Raw genomic sequence first — 18,456 nt, 5'->3', positions numbered from 1 at the left:
TTGTACTGTATATGTCTATAACGAGTAGCCAGTAGCAACTAACGAGAATAAATAATCCATGAGATGGTTACGGATCCAGACTGCCCCTACGCTAATTTCCTCTATTCTTTGCTGTCTATACCAGCTTCGGATAGAGTACGAAGTTCGCCATCAAAGTATCACCAAGTATGCCAGTTCAGATATCACAATCACGTCTGTTTGATCATCTCCATTAACTCACTTTTCTTTATGAATTCTGGCTCATCCGTGTCATCAAAAGGATTCACGGGAAATCTGGGGTTGATGATCTTGGTATCACCATCGAGTGCCTCTTCGTTGAGTTCAGGAATGGTCACTTTCGCCGGGTGACCACCATCAATCCACCACTTCTTGCTCTCTGAGCTTGGTGCAGGCAAGCCCTTTTCATCATCATCTATCAAAAATGAAAGGTTGTTGGTGCTGTTCAAAATTTCATTGATGCCGCCATATTCTTTCCTGTAACTCTCATACAAGCTGTTTGACAAGTTCTTCTTGATAGACTGGTTGATCATATGGACTGAAACCTTGAATATAGAGTACACCGGACGGTGATCAGAAAAGATCAAATCATCATCACAATCATACACTAATTGCTTTATGTCTTTACCTCTGGAAAGAATTCTATCAGTCCACGCTGGAATTCTTTGCTTTTCACTTGTGTCGTACACTTTGGTACCGTTGTCAAACTTGTAGGTGGGCGCAAATCTGATTTCCATTTCATCAAAGAATGGAAAACTCTCTCCAGCTGCCATTTGCCGGTTCAACTGATCATACTCAAATAACTTGTTGAACTCCTTCTTTTCAATGAGTGGTTTCACTTGTTCCTTAGGAAGCCCGATTCTATAATTCATGTCTCCCAACCAAATGACAACATCATGGTCTTTGATTCTTCTGTTTTTGGAAAATTTGATCCCCTTTATGATGGTCTTATAATTATGGTGTCTCTCATCAATATTGCTTAAACCTGCCGCTAAATGCGACGTGACCAAACACACCTCAGTATTTGAATATGTGAAGCTGACAGCAACCCCTCCTTTATTCGAACTCATTCCTCCTAATCCAGTTTTCTTAAATGAGCCCTCTAAGTTGGTGATGTAATTTAATTCTGTTTCTTTCACGAACAATAGCAATGCAATACCACCCAATTGTCCATTCCATAATGATACATATTTCTGGTTCTCTGGGTTGGTGTCATTCAAACACTTTTTGATTTTCTTTTCCCATTGGATTCGGTTATCTGATTGTGTATTGACCATCTGACCAGCACTTAGTTCAACAATCTCTTGAAAACCCACGAAAACCACATCATATGATTTCTCAATTTTGTACTTGCTCTTGGGGAAAATCCAATTTTTGATGTCATCGTCTGTGCAGACACCATTAACATTAAATGTAGAAGCAAACAAAGAGATATCTTTGTAGGAACTGTACTCTTTTGACCTTTGATTTAATGCTTTTTGAACATAGTCATGAATGGGGTTGTGTAATGTTACGGTAACTTGATCTTGTAATCGTCCCAAGAGCTTTAGCATAGCCAGCTCGCTGGGCTTAGAGTCGACAACACCACTGAGATACTTTTTGGTAAATGCAGACTTGACGGACTTCTTCGAGGTGGCCCTTGGGGCCCATGTCGATGAAATGAAGTTGAGTGTGATCTTGCAGAGATAGTCCTCATTCTCAGACCATAATTTTGCATGCTTTACCAAGAGGTCAGGGTTCAATCTGATTTTGATATCTCTGAACGCTAATTCAATAACTTCCTGACAAATAATTTTTGAAATGTAGTTAGCCTTGCTCAAATTATCGAAAGAATTGACTCTAAAAATTCCCAATTGCTTACCGGTGTAATTCTGCTTCGAAATATCATAGAATAATGCACCATAATCAATAACGGCATCTTCGAGTTTTTTTACTATTTCATGTGGGTTCGCAGCATTATACCCATTTTTTTTCATGGATGCCGTAGAGATTGGGACTGGTGTGTAACCTAGTTTATAGTTCAATGGGAACATATCCGTTCTCATTTGGTCGGTTGACCCAGAATTAGATTCCTCTTCACGATTCACATTGAAAAAATTCACGTGGTTTTCAAAGGCATCATTCAACTGGCTCTTGTAGTTTTTCGAATCGGCACTTAGTGAGTTTATGATGTGCACTTCGCCATATTGCGATGCTAATTGAGCGAAATGACGGGTGAATGCATGTTGACTAGTTTCGAATGATCTTGGGAACACCACTTTTCTGCTCTTTTTGGAGGATATGATATTCTTTTTGGAAAAGTTATTCTCCAATTCCCAATAAACGGGAACATTTCCTCTTACTATGACATATGCGAAGCAAAACTTTGGGGTGTATATGATGAGTTCTGTTTCGACGAAGTTGGATACCGAGCCTTCGTCGTCACAGCCCCAGTCTCCGAACAACGGTCCGTTTTTTATGCATGCCTGTTTTGAGATAATGGTGATTAGACCTTCTTCAGTGTCTGAAACTTGGGTGTTCAAGGTCTTTGCGAATCCTCTTGTGATTGTCACCAAAAATCCTGAGGAATCAAAAATGATCTGTTCATGCAACGATAGACGATTACGGAACTCAATCAATTCTGAGCTCATGAACCAGTTCCACATGAATCGCTGAAAGAACGCAGAGTCTGCAAGCAAGGTGAACTGGGCATCCGACTCGCTGCGGTTCAAGCCACGTTCCTGGACGTTGGAAGTGACATCGAAGTCCCTGGAGTAGAAGAATGCTCCCGAGGAAAGTAGCTTGCGCACTGAGTTGACCGGGTATTCGCCACTTTTGTCCCGTTCCTGAGCCTGTGCTTGTGAGTTCTGGCTGGTCTGGGGGATGTCGTCGCTTGAGCCGTGGAGGTGGTCCCATTCGTCGTTGTTTAAGCAGAAGAAGTCCACAGCTGCGATCTTGTTGATGTTTTCTCCTACCGTGGGGCATGCCACCGTCAACTCACGGGTGATGAATCCGAGGTAGATGTTGGCACCCACGTTTAAGAGGCCTAGGAACCCCAAAATCTCCTTGTTGTGTCTGGACTTGCTGGGGGTGATATCTTTGAAGTTGCTGAAGTTGATGTAGGATTTGTTGACGAATTCCACGATCACCTTGGTGCTGGTGGCGTTAGCTGCTGACGAGCCCGAGGACCCGCTACCATGGGACTTCAGATGGAGATGGAGGTGGTGAGACCCTTTGTACTTGGGGTACGGATGCCTGATAATGAGAGCATGGGTATCACTGGTGACAATGAAGGTTCGGGGCCGTTCATTGAGGTAGAGCTTCATGGCCGACTGGCGTGGTGGAGCGGGAGGTGGTGGGGATGGCGTAGTGATTTATGGTGGTGGATAGTGCCTGGGGGCTTAGAATGGATGCAATCGGTGTGAACAAAAATAGATAGTTAGCAACCGTAATGAGGAGGTGGTGGGAGCCTAGGGCGGTGCGTGGGGAGCCTAGGGCGGAGTCTAGGGAGGAAGCGCGAAGCGCGGCGCGGTCCCGTACTGGTCTCTAGCGAGAGTCCGTTTCAGCGGGCGATTCGCAGTGGAGCCCTGGCTAGGCTGCAATTATTGACAGCCATTGATGGGTTTCCACGGCTACGCAACAGGCAATGGCAATCATTTGTACGACGGTACCAATAACTGGCGGCCAAACGGATCTGGATACCAATGGCGGCATCACGGCTCTACTAATGCGATAAAAGCATGTTTGGTGACCAATGGATGTAACATTCTACTTGTACCAATACAGCATTCAGTCCTACGACTCTACCAGCGGATAGTGCCATTCTACGGCTCTGCCAGCTAGTAAGATTAACTATGGCTACCACTAGTACATGAATTACGGCTACCATTAGTACATTAAGTATGGGTAGCGCTATTAACATTAACTATGGCTACCAAGCAGTCTACCAAGCAGTAATATTCACACTCTGGCTGCCACTTGCAGCAACATTCTACAGCTCTACTTCGGAACTAACACTCTGGCATCCATCACCACCATTCACACGACCAATAGCACTAAATTCACTATTACTATATACAACCATTAGTCCACCTTCTTGGACTTCTTCTGCTTGACATGCACATCTGGCAACCAGGCAGCATCGGAAACAACGGTGGAACCACTCGCGGTCTTTCTGATCTTAGGAGCCACAGGAGCAGTGCCAGCGAAGTAGCTGGCACCCCAGATCTGGTAGGCCACATAGGCCAATCCAGCAACAGTGGCGGCCAAAACAAGCTCCAAGAACAATAATTGTGGGTTGAACAACGAGATGGTCACGTCGCTCACAACTGCCAACTGGCCTCTAATCGAGAGGGCCTTCATCTCATCGTTGTAGAACACATACACCTCAGGTGTCAACAAGTAGTTGTCGGGAATTAAGTTCAAGGGCACCTTCTGCACGAAGGTTTGCGATTGGCCTGGTGCCAACACATAGGGACCAATGGCAGCTGCCGTCAAGTTGGTCTTGATCTGGTTGTTGGTGGGGTCACGGAAACTGCCACCCACTCCGACCAAAGACACCTCCTTATCCTCCTGGTTGCTTACGGAGTACTGCAACGTGATGGTGTCTCCGTTGTTGAACTCAGCCACATCTCTGGCTCCCACGTCGGGGTACTCCACAAGTGTATATTCAACGGGGAACTTGATGAGCTCTTTGGCGACATTGGGGTCAATTGCAGGCGCAGCAGACACACACGCAGAGGCGAAAAGACCGGCTAAGACAGTGGCAAACTTCATCTTGGAACAATGGAATGAATGGTACGAATAGTATGAATGGAATTGTCGGATCCGACTGTGGGCGTTGGCTTATGCGCAACTGACTGGCTGTCACGTGAGTGCCTGGTGCACTATTGATTTCTTTCAGTTAGCCACTCTGACCGTCAGCATGTTGTGTGTGACTCGTTGCGGCTCTACAGCGTGTTCGCCGTCGTACGAGGTGCTAGCGCTCCGAGTGTCGTACATTTTACACGGCACAAGACCGAAGGGCTTCCAAGGCCAGTCTACAAGAACCTACGTTGTACGACCTAGAATATCACCTCAATCCCAAGCTCAGCTAATTAATGTCATCGAAGAACGGGACAAAGCAGATCCAGTAAGACTTACATCGAAGGAAACCATCCGGAGGATACGAAATGAAAAACGCTCGATAAGGGCCAACAAGAGGTCCGCAAGCAAAATTGAGTCGATAGCACAGGACAGGGCATTGGCAGAAACCTTTCATAAGCACAGAAGCAAGGTGGTTGAAATCTTCAGAGACGAAACAAATATCAAGAAGTTGTTCACCAATCCCGAAAAAGCTGAGCCAGTGAGGTCCTATGCTGAGCTCCAAAAGGCGTTAGGCAGTTCAAGTCTTTCTTCCAGTGGTGAAAAACACCTGCTCACCTACACGGATTCAGATATGAAAGCATCTATATTATTTTTGGCCACCTCACTTATAAACTCGGTTTTGGTGGAGATAAACTTGCGTCACTTGTTTCATTCCAAGCACTTACCGAGGATCACCCAATCCAATTCATTTTTGTTTCGTAACTTAATCAAGGAAATTAGTAGCCAGGAAAGGAAGGTTGAAATCCTCAAACTATTAAGCACAATATATGACAAGCAGTCTAAGGGAGTGCCAGAGTCTTTTGAACAGTTTTTTCACAACTTAGACTCAGAAGCGATTTCTGGATTGTTGCTCGAGTTGAAATCATCAGACGCATTTAATTCGATTGAAACGCTCAGACTTTACTTCCAGCATTTTAAATCATCACAGTATGTGAACTATGACCGCTCGGATTATAGTAAAGCCGTTCAAAACAATAATTTCGTCAAGTTTTCTTCTCAAACAATTGATAATTCAGAGTATTTCCAGGGTTTTAAAGAAGCCTTTGATGAATACAAAAATTCCAAAACTACAAGGGAGCTTGCACATTTAGACTTACTGATTAACATCGTGAAGGTTCTCTTAAGATCCAGTCAGTTCACTCCGAATGTCGAGATTTTTCAGGTTTTGATGGATGAATTCGGAAAACTTGAGCTATACAATTTTCAGTCAGTGGTATATCAATCTATTCCACAATATAAGCATCGTCAAACAGTTTTAGCGTCCCCCCAGGACGAACTTTCGGTTTCTAAAGTTCCAAAAATGGCTTATCATGTTCAAGAAGCTGTTGAACAGAACCCAGCATTCTTGAGGACATTAATAGACTATCATATTATTCGGAACGATAGTGAGTCTTTCAAGCAGTTGCTTTCGTTTTACAGGCTCGATGATATCATCCAGCATGAAAAGGTGTTAAACAAGTCGTATTTGGCTGGACTCATGTCCAAGTCGAGATTTATTCGGCACAAAGAGAGACAACTTGAAATTGAGCCAATCACGTACAGTTGTGAAGAACCTTTGTTAATCCCGTTGGATACAATTCACCATACCATCAAAGGGTGCATCCAATTGGAACAGTTTCAATTCATTGATTTGTTGTTCAATAAAATCATTGTTCACGCCATGGAGTTTACACCAGTTGATAAGGAATTCAAGAAGGAAAACATACAGATTGCATTAACGCTAGGAGCAAAGTCTAATGAAATCATTAGGAAGGAAGCCTCAGGCTGGCAATTGTTGGTTTCTCAATCGTACTCTCCTAAGGAATTTGCATCCAAAATTTTTACGAAGGAATTGTTCAAAGTGTTACTCCGTGCCAGCACAAAGTCTGATGATTTGGGTCGCATCATGTGGCTTATGCCACACTTGGATAATTATCTCGAAACACACATGGATAAGCATCTTACGAAGATCAATGCCAACGAGCTTGAATCTAGTCCCATAGATCCAGAATTGATCAATGAAATATATATAGCCTTGAACACGTTTGGACTCGAAGGAAAGTTGGTGTCCTACAATCAATTATTGAACTTCAACGTGGTGCTCGAGGGAGAATAACTTGTAAATAGAAATGTATTATAGTATAGAGTTGCATTTGAAGAAATACTTGAGGAGTTAGAAAAGATGACAAGAGAAAGTAGAGCAGTTAATTGCATTTCCAAAAATAAAGGCTGAGTTTTCAAACTTTCACTAGCATATAGTTCTTAAAGTTCTTTAAAAAGTCATAGGCCAAAACATAATCTAAGGTTATTGGTGTACACTTTAACAGAGAAGTAATCTGATGTTTCAGGGGACAAGGACTCGAAGGTAATTAGACAGTTTTTTATCAGGAAGACACTAGTCGAATTCAACTAGATGTGTTCTCTTTAACTTTAATTATTAATTGAGTTACACTGAACTGAGATATTAATTATGGGTGCAATAATCCCAAAAATCATAAGTTAGCTCGGTTTCAGAAAGTACCACTTCATAGATGGTTTCATTTACATTGGATACACAAACTAGTCCATAATCCTAACTAGTGCATAATCGTCAAGTCCATAATCCAGTTCATATTCGATTCCAACCCCATACCTACAGTCATTTCCTTCTATAATAAATTAGATCTATAAATACATTAACGGCCGGTGTACTTCTTTTCAAACGGCCTTACCAAGTTGTAACCAATGAAAGCAAAGGCGAAAGCCAACTCGAAACCGATATCACCACCGTGCTCTCCGATCTTGCGTCCAAGAACACCGACGTACCACTCCTGGGCCATACCCACCACAACACCAGCAACACCACAGCAGAAGGCAAAAATACCCGCAATACCCTTGGAGTAAATGCTGGGGTCCTTGTAGTGCTCGTAGTCGTAGGCAGCAAAGTCGCCCTTGTTGTGGATAAAGTGCTCACTCAAGCAAATCGACAGGTAGATGGCCAAGTAGTACGACACCAAACTCATGAACTGGGACATGAAGCTGTCGAACTTGTAGTAGGCAGGGATGGAGATGGCGAGGGTGGCAAAGTTACCAACCAACGACCAGGCCACTCTGGGGATTCTGGCCAAAGGCGACCAGAATGCCTGGGATGAGAGCGCCATCGAGTACATGTTAGGCACGTTGTTTGCAACTGTGGACAACGCCAAAAGCACACACAAGAACTGGCCGAACCCGTGCAACGAGTCCACGACCAAGATGGAGTACACCAAGCCACCCACCGAGTTCTCCTCCCAGTTCTTGGCCCAGACCTCGTCAGTCAAAGTGCCAGTGGCACAGGCAGCACCCAAAATGAGGGTGAACAAGAGAGGCACCCACAAGCCGACCAAGATACCGAAGAAGATTCTGGTGGCGTTGGCGTTTCTAGGCTGGTAGACGGTGTAGTCGGATGCGTAGGTGGTCCAGCCAGTGGCAAAGCCAAATACTGCACCTCCGAACGAGAAAACCGAGCCAGCGGTGTTGGCGCCCCCGACCATGTGGCCAAAGGTGAAGTTCTTGGAGATGGACATTCTGGCGATGATGGCGATAAATGCCACGGCGTTGGGGATCCAACTCCACTTCTCGTAGATGTGGATAACGTGATAGCCGCAAAGACTGACAAAAATGGTCAACACCACAATAATGAGACAGCCGGCCCATGGGGGAAGTGTGCCGTTGTTGACGATGTGGAGCAATTGGGCCAGCGCCATGATGTTGACGGCACCCCAGCCCACACATGCCACCAAGTTGATGAGCGCAAAGATTCTCATGGCGTAGTTGCCCATCAAGAACTTGGACAAAATCATCTGTCTCAACCCGAGCTTGGGGCCAAAGGTGGAAAAGAACGCCACTGGCAACACACCCAAGAGCGAGAAGAAGATGATGGTCAACACCGAGGTCCAGAAGTCCAACCCAAAAACGGTGATTCCAAGAGCACCCAACGAGAACGTGGCAATGACCAAGTTGGCAGACCACCACATGGTGGCTGCGTTCAAAATGGAGTCGTCGGTCTTCTCCTCGTCGGTGATCAAATCCACACCCTTGGTTTCGGCGTTCAAAAACACCGCCATCTTATGGAGGAAGCCTAGCTTCTGGCTCAGGAGCTCAGCGGTGCCGGAATGGTCTTCCAACGACTTTTCAAACGAGTCGACAGACGACTTCTTGAGGGAACTAGGCCCTGCTGCTTTTTCCGGATCGTAGCTCATGTTGTTTCAGCGGGACTGCACTGGAGGTTTGAGCAGGCGGATCTGGTTCTTAAGTAGGTGAAAAATGGGCAATGGGATGGCCAAAAGAAACTTTTGTCAGGTGCTCGGTGACACAAACCATGCACGGTCCTGGCGTCCCGCCGCGGGCCCCTCCGCGGATGCCTGGCGAGAGCACCAGAAGGGTTAGAGCGGTGCAAACGGCATGGGGATAGACGTGGAGATGGAGTCTCGGGGTAAGAGTGCTGGACTCGAAGCACAGGCGTTTCTGGCGTTTGGAAGACCCACCAGTCGCCGGTGCATATTGGCGACGATCGCGATTCCGCGGCGAGATATCTCTGGCAATTAATTGGCGTGCGACATTTCGTGCGAGTGTCATTGCAACTGACACTGAGCTGAAAAGGCCCGACAATCGCAAAGATAAGCAGATGCCGTGCTCCTGAAATCACACATCGGGGGGAGGGGATCTAATCTGATTGTCAGGTGCATCCTACACTGCTTCGCGGGGTTGATCCAGGCTGAATCTACGGCCCGCCAGATGGTGCCAGTTGGCGGTGTCTGACGTGGACGTCCTGTGACCACCAGCTGCATGTATCTCGACCGTTGGCGTCAGGTCATGTCGTGAAATGACTCCACTTGCAGGGTCTCAGCGAAGCAATAAATGTCGGCGACTCCTGGTGCAGGACGCAGAAGCACCAATTAATTAGGCCGAGTCAGGTCAGGTGCGGGATATGGCGGGTCACGTGATCCGTCTTGGTGACTGTTGGGTGAATAGTGCCATGTGGACCAGGGCACGGTAGATGGTACTCTGCTGGTCGGCACTCATGATAATACGCCCAGCCAGCTGATGATATTTTGATCGTATTACTATTTTGCTACTGCTTCATCTGCTCGTAAATAAGGGATGTAGTATCTCGTAAATGAGGGCGATCTCATCACACAGATTGGATATAACGAGCCCTTTATTGGCTGTGCTAAATTATACCCACACAAGGTAAATCCTATTGACCATTCAGAAGTATGCTGAATGAACTGGGAATCAATAGGTTCTCATCTTTTATTACTTCAGGCAATATCCTAGTACTGCCAGCGGGAGTCTTACAACAAGATCTATTGGTTTTCTGCAAAGAACGATCTCAATATAGACGAAAGTTAGTTTGAATTCGATATCAAAGCCAGGTTCAAAATCCATAGCCTTCGCTTTGTTTAAGTGTATCCTTACTCTACAATTATCTCTCTAAACATATATTCAACACACAAAAGAACTAAAGGTCATAAATAGTATCATTTTTTTTTGCTTTTCTATTATACCTACGACTGTATGCCGTTGGCCATCAACAACTCCTTCAATCTGGCAACCTCGGAAATCAACTCTTCCTTGTCATTGATCAATGACTCCACCTTCTCTTCCAACTGAGACATTCTCTCCATCTTACGAGCTCTGGATCTTCTGGCGGCCTCGGTGTTCTTGGCACGCTTCAACAGAGCAGGATCAGATGAGTCGAGCTCAACTGGCATCAAAGGCTGGGAACGTTGCTTCTTGGAGTAGCTGACAACCCCAAGATGGTCGAGCTTCTTGCTCGAGTCCTTCTTGGGCTTAGCAGTGCTATCCAACAAGGGTGTAGGGAGGGTGGATGATGGGTTTGGGGTAAACAACTGGGTAGGCTGTTCTTTCTTGTGGTGCTTGAATGGAGCGAATTCCAAAGACTCCTCGACCTCGCTGAACAGTCTCTTGGACACGACAGGGGCCACGGGTTCTTCAGCAATCAAAGAGACTGGCTCTTCAATCTGTTCGCTGGTTTCGTAGAGAGCACTTCCAGTGGGAGGCGCCACAGATTCTCCAATTGGAGCCATGGACTCTTCGTTTCCGAAGAGTGACACCCAATCGTCCTTGGAGTTGATCTTGGAGCCCTCCACGATGAAGTCTAACTCGTCAAACATAGGAGTCTGGTCCTGGAGCTGATCGTGTTNATCCAAGACGCTCGAGAATACGGATTCAAGAACGCTGGAATGAATCTGGAATGGGGAAGCAGGAGTCACTTCCACATTGTGGGCATCGGCAGCAGACGACTTGTAGTTTGGCATGGATCCGAGTGGCGGATCGATGGCTCTCTTTTCGACAGAGGCAACAGCATCTTGGCCTTCGAAAAGGTTGAAGTGCTGGTTGGCGTGAGGAGTAAATAAATCTTCGGACTCGAACATGGCGGAGTCACCCGATAAGATCATTGGGCTGGGAGCGGACATTGTAAACTTGATATTCTTTTGTGATAGTGGGGTAAATATACTGGAACTGGAACTTGACTGGTAACCTAGGGAAATAATAGTACGAACAACAACGTCATTATGGACGGGAGATTTTGAATTCACGTTAACATTTTGTAATGGAATTTAACAACAACTAAGGGTTTATTTTTATAAACACTTGGGATCTTTCTAACATATAATAAAACGATCAATTATAAAACTGTTTGGAAAACTAGTTTAAGCACACATTTTGAACACTACTCAAAACTTGGGGAAATATGGGGAAAATAATAAAGCAATTTGGTGGTTATGTGTGGTTGTTGTTGTGGTGAGAAGAACTGGGTGAGGGGGGATTGGAGGTGCCTTTATAGTTTACGAGCGTGGGGTGCGGCGGGTGAAAATTTTTCGCCTGCCTGCCTAATGCGGCAGGCTGAACCTTAAGTTGGAGAATCGGTCTCAGATGTACGTGCAACCTGCAGGTTTCTGGGTACTAACTCGTAATTCTGAGCCTGACTTACTAATGAGGAGGGTTATCTATGAGTCATTGCTGGCCCCTATCAGCCACGGCTATACTAGCACCAGAGAGGGGAGGCACGGCTCTGGCCAGTGGGCATGTGGACCTTGATGGACAGGTTGGAACGTCGTGGAACTTCGAAGGCTGGGTGGCCCTTGGCTGGCAACTTGGTGCCGGGATAATAGTACATGCCGATTCAGGGCCGCCCAGATAAGCAGCGGCTGGCTGTAATTGGCAGGCCAAGCGTGCGGCAGCCACCCTACAAAAGTCCGAGCACGTGACACGTGGTTCCAGTGTATGTCTGGAAGCCCAAATGTTTCTGCAGGTGCTCGGGGCTTTGAGCGGGTCTGCCGAGCCAAGAAAACGCCATGGTGTTCGTATAGCTAGGTGCGTTTGGGTGGCGAAACGTGGTGTGTCAATTGGAGTGTCAACGAGTTTATTCTGTCCAATAGAAGAAATTGCCTCCAGAGCAAGCTGTAAACTATAAGTCAGTGCACCTGAAATTACCTGTAATATAGTTGAGAGCGATGTGCTGGACGTTGGTGATCTAAGATGTGGCATCTCGGGCCAGATTCTAATCGCAATTGGACACAGCTTTGAGTAATTAGGAATTGTCTTCTAATTGAGGTGCCTCGCATTGTGTATTTTCTTTCCAATGGCTAATAATACCTTCCAGTTGACGTATTGCAATGACCTGACCTTCCTGAGTCGGAATATCTTTTAATACTGTGAATTTGCATTCAATAATGGCTTAGGAATTGATTGAGGTATCCCAATTGTGGATTTGACACTCTTTTGAAATACCCTATTTCTGATCGCAATTGCATATTAATTTTCCAAAAAATGAGTTGGGATTACTCTCCTGCTTGTGGTATCGTAAATGTATTCTTGATCAATTCGTGGTTGGCACGTACTTTTCTAATTGATGTATACGTATTGTTTTCAATCATGAGGTAGGGAATGTCGATTTTCTTTCCTATTCATGGGACTTCATATTCTTCTACTTGTGCTATCGCAATTGTGTATGTCTGCTATTGAAAAGATTAAACTACGGTTATCGCAATAGTCTTCTACTTGTGGCATCCTAATTGTGTATTTACTTTCCAATTCCTGCAGTAATACTACTTTGTGCCTTACTTCCTCTATTTGGGGTAATTGCATCTGCTGTGCTACTCTAGAAGTTCTTACTGTAGGAGAATGAATCCGGTGTAATGCTTTATTGGGCTTTACCTATCCTACTTGGTTTTGAACCATCTAGGCAACTTAGGACCACTTTTGGCCTTGGGATCTTTCGAACTTGTGGATCCCAGCACCGGTTTGACCTCCGAAGTTGTGGCATCTCCTGGTAATTCCCCTCTGTGACTCTCCAATACCACTTCCGGAAGCTCGCTCGACGTCTTGATATCAGCAATTGCGCCAGGCTTCACGAAGGGTCCGGACTTCTTCTCACTGCCATTATACTCCCAAATAAACACACTACGTTCGCTTTGAAATTCAGGCAACTTGACGAGAAGCGTATTATTGTAATCAAAGGAGGTCTGGATCTTTTGAAAAGGTGGGTATCCCAATTTGAGGTGATACTTCCCCACGAACTCCTCAAGCAACAATTCGTCGATCTTCTTCAAAAGCTGGCCAAACTTAATTGACTGCACATCTTGGAGCAAGTTGATTTGCAAAATCGATCTGTCTGGAAACTTAATTCTCAAGTTGTACTTTTGAGGAACATTCACAACCTTCTTCTTCCTCTTGGCGGAGTCTTGGATCAACTTTTGGTAAGTCATGGCCTGGCTAACAGTCATTTCATAATCTTCGTCTGGATTCTCGTAGCTCGAGGTAGAGCGAGATTCGGGTAGATAGAGCTGAGGGGATTCGGTGGCTGTCTCTTGAAATTTATCTTGCTCCGGTTGCTCGATTAAAGAATCACCCGGCGTTTCGTTAGTTGGCTTCTGAACCACGGTTGTTGGTCTGGATTGGCTAGAATTAGAGGTTGACCCAACTTGCTTTTCTTTAGATTCATCAATGGCATCCTCCATGTTAACATCCTCGTCTTCTTGTGCTTGTGCTCTAGCTTGTTCCTGTTGCTCTTGCTCCTTTAACTTCTCTACTCTCAATTTCTCGTTCCTCTCTCTCTGTAACTGCAATTGTCTCTCCACAATAGCTTTTTGCTCTTGCTGCCTCTTTTGATTCTCGTCTTGACTCTTCACAAACACCATGCGAATTACCATACTGGACACATTGCCCACAATTGCTTTCAATTGTTTCTGCTGGTAATCGGCACTGTTGTAAGTGGTGTTCAGTATAACCAATTGAGATTGTTTGGAGAGCAAGTCAATACTATTGCTTGACCCGAATTGTTCGAGCAATTGATGCAATGTGACACTGGAATCAACTTTGCCAATAATGGTTTTTGATTCTTCGGGATAGCTAATGGTCAATTTGACGTTGATTGGAGTGCCCTTTCCACCACCTGACCTGAGCACCAACTTCAATTTGGAGTTGTTGGTGAGGTTAGTGAGCCTCAAGGGTAACGAGCTATCCAATGGTTTGTCGTTGTAGAGGAGCTGGCCCACGGCACCATTTCGAATGCCAAACTTCTCAAGAGCAGCCTCGGCCACCTGATGGATCGTGGCAGACTTGGGGAACGTCACCTTCTTGGTGGCGAAGTTGTGGGTTATATTGAGTGATATGGATGACATGGCTGACGGGAAGAAACCTCAGAATAACGAGAAAAATTGTAGACTTTCTTGCCGCTCAGTCGGAACTTGCAAATGAATGAGCCTAATTCTGCACTTTTGCTTGCCTGTCCGTGATGAACTGGTATAGAGAGACAGCACTAACACCAGTCGATAAAGGACAGTGTCTTCGTGAGTGAGCCTGGGACTGATGGCAAAATGCTATGTGCAGGACGTCGACCGTAGTTGCAAATGGGAGTCACCAGCAAAAAGTGGAGTTTGTTGAGGGCTTAGGCAAGTGTGGATCAAGCTCAATGGCTGAAATTAATGTGAAGGAAGTGAGGATAAATGGAAGTAGTCAGCAGAGAGATTGGGGTTTTGGAGGTTTTTTTAGGTCCAGAATGTAGTTCATTCGAAATCCAGATGGAAGCTCACAAATGAGGAGACTTCCATAGAATATTGAAGACAGAAGGAGGACATAAGATTTATCCCAGAAGTTTCTCTGTCAGCCGATGATTCAAAAGGTGGAACTAATAAATATTAGTAGAAATAGTCGTAACGAATTGATTCCATATCGGATGCAAGTTGAACCGAGCTCGTAGTTAGACGTGGTCGACTTTTGAAGGATTGGTGAATTTGCAGTCATGGATATACAGATCGAATCTTTTATTCATTTGGTTAGTATTCTGTAGCTCCCTCCGTGAGAATTTATTACACATGAGCCAGGGGGTAAATAACCAACAAATATGATAGCTCAATTATATGAACAATTAATCACCTTCAAGATCAATATCACCTAAGGTTATATGTATTTGGTTAGTAATAATTAATCTACCTCCACTTGCACAAATTTGCTAATTCTCAGTATTTCTATCGTCTATCACCAAGCAATTAGATAACTTATTTAATAGAGAAGAGATAAAAAAGAAGAATCAAGTTACCTCATCAGACAGGTACTGACACCTAGTTGTTCTTCCTAGAGATATTATGGAAATTTCATCAGAAGTGGATCCTTCATAGTCAAATCACGTAGTCAATTTGGCCCACTTGCCCACTCGCAAGTTACGAGCTACAAACTCATTCTGAGCGCTGGTTGGAATATCTCTTTGCGAGCTTACGTGCTAGTAACACATCATCTACTTCTGATTTGCAATTGGCCCAGTACCTCCTGTTCAAGCTATTGCGCTGGTAACACATCCACTCCTGATTGCCACCCTACAATTATGGCATATGGCACCAGACCATTTTGCAGCAGTTGGCCATCGGTACGCGCACGCCGTGCGATAATTAATGGTCATCCACCCTATATAAAGGAGCACCCCCTCCTCACTACACTACACTCTCCATTATACAATGTGCTGGTGTGGTTGCTTATTCGACTGCTTTCTCGTGATAATATCAGTGCTCTTCCCTCCCTTGCCGGTGTGGATCAGAAGAGGGTTCTGTTCCGCCGATTCCTGGATCAATATCTTGTTGTGCTTCTTGGGCTACTTGCCAGGATTGATCCATTCGTGGTACATCATTGCCAAGTACCCTCCCTACTCGCAGGGAGACACCAAGATCTACTACATCTACCGCAACGACATCGAGAACCAGACGCCCCACAGACACGAGCACCACTACCACCACACCCACAACACCAGCATTCACTCTGACCAGAGCCAGCCGCTTAGAAGCCAGCCCAGCGCCGTGCATTCGCCCAGCTACGGTGCTGTGCACGAGGGCACCTCTAGAAACTCTGCTGCTCCTCCAGCGTACGAAGAAATCGACCACAAGGTCCAGCGGTGAGCCGCCACCCATGATGATGACTCGGGTTAAATAAAGAGAACATGATGGTTCAGATTATATTTTAAAGAGTCCATGATGGCTCAGATTATGCCTTGCCTGGACCCCATTCCTGCCCTAATTCTTCACTTCTCCTATGCCATAGATAATAGACGGACCCTTCGGCTCAGCGTAGATCACAAGCTTCGCACGTGATGCTATCGCAATCCCTGATAAGGTCACTGCGATAGTTGCCATCCTCCAGAATGGCATCTACTTCCACCAACACACGGCCAATGGGAGAGCCGACTGTTCCCGAGCGGAAGGTCTCGGGGAGTTCCATCGCCACTACCACCACCACAGCTTCCACATCTGGCTCCGTTGCTTCCAAAACCCCCGCCTCCAGCCCCACCTCTATCTCCCTCCTAGCCTCTATCCAGGACTGGTGGTCGAGTCCAAGTGTGTTGATGAAGGCGACTCGTGCGAGCGATTCACAGAATATAGCCATTGCTCGTGCTCGTCTCAACAACCGTCACATCGAGTATGAGCTTTTCAGGGCCATTTTGTCAGACGACATCCACTTGAAGGAGCCAGAGATCGCTGGTGTGAAGCAGAGCACAGAGAGGTCCAACAGTGCTACACAATCACAAGAGTCTGCCAAGCACACAGAGCCTGCTGCCACCCAAGACGACGAGTCCCCCGCCACGAACAACTACACAGACGTGCCCTCCACTCCCCAATTCACAGGAGAGCTCCTAGACGTGGCCATAGATGACTACGTCTCTATACATGAACTCTACTTAGTAAATGGTCCTGAGGTCCCCGAGGACGAGCAGACCCATGTGGTGATCATCCACGGGTATATGGCAGCCATTGGCTTCTTTATCAAGAACATTGAGTCGATCTTGAAGTCCAAACGAGGCATCAGACTCCATCTTATCGATTTGCCCGGGTTTGGAAACTCCTCGAGGCCCAAGTTTCCCCAGCACTTCTTGACAGACCCAGCCACCGTACCCCAGAAGATCACCCAGATTTTGGAAATCGAGAACTGGTTCATTGACCGGCTCGAGCTCTGGCGTAAGAAGCGCCACATCCGCCACTTCAAGCTTATTGCCCACTCCATGGGAGCATACCTCTCGAGCTGCTACTTGATGAAATACAACAAGGACAACCTTGTCCTGGAATTCATGCTTGTCAGTCCCATGGGTACCGAGTCCAGCGACGTCAGCTTGCTTAACAATAAGAAGTTCCAGTTCAACCACCACGAGGTCGGAGGAGACCCCTTCCAAGAGTTGCATTTCCAGGACGAAAACGACAACCTCTTGATCAACAAGGACATCGAGAAGCTCTGGCAAAGGTTGGGCAGACCGAGATTCCCCAAGAACTTGGTTTTGAAGAAGATATGGCAGTATCACAAGTCACCGTTCCAGATAGCACAGTATTTCGGTCCATTGTACTCCAAAATCCTCTCAGTGTGGTCGTTTCTGCGGTTCAAGAACGTTAAGACAAATGAGGACGAGGAGATCATTGGTACGAGCATCAAACCTGGCTCCTCGTCGGCAATATCTTCCACCGATTTGATCTTGAAGCTACACAATTATTCGTATTCCATCTTTAACCAATACCAGGGCTCGGGAGAGTTAGCCATCACCAAGTTTATCAACCACAGGATTTTGCCTAGGCTCCCGCTCTGCGACAGAGGGTTTATTGATTACTTGAGCAAGTCAAAGGTTCGGACACTTTGGTTGTATGGCGATAGAGACTGGATGAACCACAAGGGCGGTGAATACATCTGGGAGCAATTGAACGAATTGGACCCTAACTTATCGGATTATCAGATTATACAGAATGCTGGGCATCACATATACCTTGATAATCCTGTTGAGTTCAATGAGCTGGCTATCAAGTTTTTTGACTTGAAGTAAATGGGGATTTGAGATAGAGACACAAACGTGCTTAGATATTTATAAGATTACGAATAAAAATGAGATTATGGGCAATATCCGAACTAGATGTATTTGTCTAGAATACTTTTGATCAATATATTGTGTAGTTTATTGGAATATGGTATTGAAAGTAGTATTATGTTATCACAAAAATATTTTTGAAATACTTAGACAGTATACTCTCACAGTCTATTGAATTATTTACAAATTTCTGAACCGAGTTAATAAATATAATGCTAGAATGCTAGACTAGACTTTTAGTGACTGCCTCTCCTACT

The 18,456-nt window shown here is 45.5% G+C and overlaps 8 protein-coding genes across 8 annotated transcripts; 3 read left to right on the top strand and 5 right to left on the bottom strand.

Annotated features, from left to right (window-relative positions):
- Positions 1-188: 188 nt before the first annotated feature.
- On the bottom strand, positions 189-3,302 carry INP51 (phosphoinositide 5-phosphatase; the record flags this gene model as incomplete). The annotated part of the gene is made up of 1 exon (XM_020208972.1): positions 189-3,302. One exon carries the CDS (start codon positions 3,300-3,302, stop codon positions 189-191), a length of 3,114 nt encoding a protein of 1,037 aa, XP_020067465.1.
- A 757-nt stretch (positions 3,303-4,059) lies between these two features.
- Positions 4,060-4,752, bottom strand: CANTADRAFT_4350 (uncharacterized protein; the record flags this gene model as incomplete). Its single annotated transcript, XM_020208968.1, has 1 exon — positions 4,060-4,752. One exon carries the CDS (start codon positions 4,750-4,752, stop codon positions 4,060-4,062), a length of 693 nt encoding a protein of 230 aa, XP_020067464.1.
- A 421-nt stretch (positions 4,753-5,173) lies between these two features.
- On the top strand, positions 5,174-6,913 carry CANTADRAFT_29611 (uncharacterized protein; the record flags this gene model as incomplete). The annotated part of the gene is made up of 3 exons (XM_020208301.1): positions 5,174-5,480; positions 5,637-6,507; positions 6,592-6,913. Coding segments are annotated over 3 exons (1,500 nt in total), but the record flags the coding sequence as incomplete, so codon positions are not given.
- A 583-nt stretch (positions 6,914-7,496) lies between these two features.
- Positions 7,497-9,041, bottom strand: FCY21 (purine-cytosine permease; the record flags this gene model as incomplete). The annotated part of the gene is made up of 1 exon (XM_020209141.1): positions 7,497-9,041. One exon carries the CDS (start codon positions 9,039-9,041, stop codon positions 7,497-7,499), a length of 1,545 nt encoding a protein of 514 aa, XP_020067462.1.
- A 1,308-nt stretch (positions 9,042-10,349) lies between these two features.
- On the bottom strand, positions 10,350-11,282 carry GCN4 (amino acid starvation-responsive transcription factor; the record flags this gene model as incomplete). Its single annotated transcript, XM_020208964.1, has 2 exons — positions 10,350-10,991; positions 11,043-11,282. 2 exons carry the CDS (start codon positions 11,280-11,282, stop codon positions 10,350-10,352), a joined length of 882 nt encoding a protein of 293 aa, XP_020067461.1.
- A 1,749-nt stretch (positions 11,283-13,031) lies between these two features.
- CANTADRAFT_4346 (uncharacterized protein) lies at positions 13,032-14,492 on the bottom strand (the record flags this gene model as incomplete). Its single annotated transcript, XM_020208961.1, has 1 exon — positions 13,032-14,492. The coding sequence occupies one exon, from the start codon at positions 14,490-14,492 to the stop codon at positions 13,032-13,034; it is 1,461 nt and encodes a 486-aa protein (XP_020067460.1).
- A 1,329-nt stretch (positions 14,493-15,821) lies between these two features.
- Positions 15,822-16,256, top strand: CANTADRAFT_4345 (uncharacterized protein; the record flags this gene model as incomplete). The annotated part of the gene is made up of 1 exon (XM_020208960.1): positions 15,822-16,256. One exon carries the CDS (start codon positions 15,822-15,824, stop codon positions 16,254-16,256), a length of 435 nt encoding a protein of 144 aa, XP_020067459.1.
- Positions 16,257-16,699: 443 nt separating this feature from the next.
- CANTADRAFT_45902 (uncharacterized protein) lies at positions 16,700-18,157 on the top strand (the record flags this gene model as incomplete). The annotated part of the gene is made up of 1 exon (XM_020209261.1): positions 16,700-18,157. The coding sequence occupies one exon, from the start codon at positions 16,700-16,702 to the stop codon at positions 18,155-18,157; it is 1,458 nt and encodes a 485-aa protein (XP_020067458.1).
- Between the last annotated feature and the right edge of the window lie 299 nt (positions 18,158-18,456).

Source organism: Suhomyces tanzawaensis, assembly GCF_001661415.1.
Source record: "Suhomyces tanzawaensis NRRL Y-17324 unplaced genomic scaffold CANTAscaffold_1, whole genome shotgun sequence".
NCBI lineage: Eukaryota > Fungi > Ascomycota > Pichiomycetes > Serinales > Debaryomycetaceae > Suhomyces > Suhomyces tanzawaensis.
The sequence above is the reverse complement of the archived record's forward strand: the minus strand, read 5'-3'. Positions and strand labels throughout refer to the sequence as shown.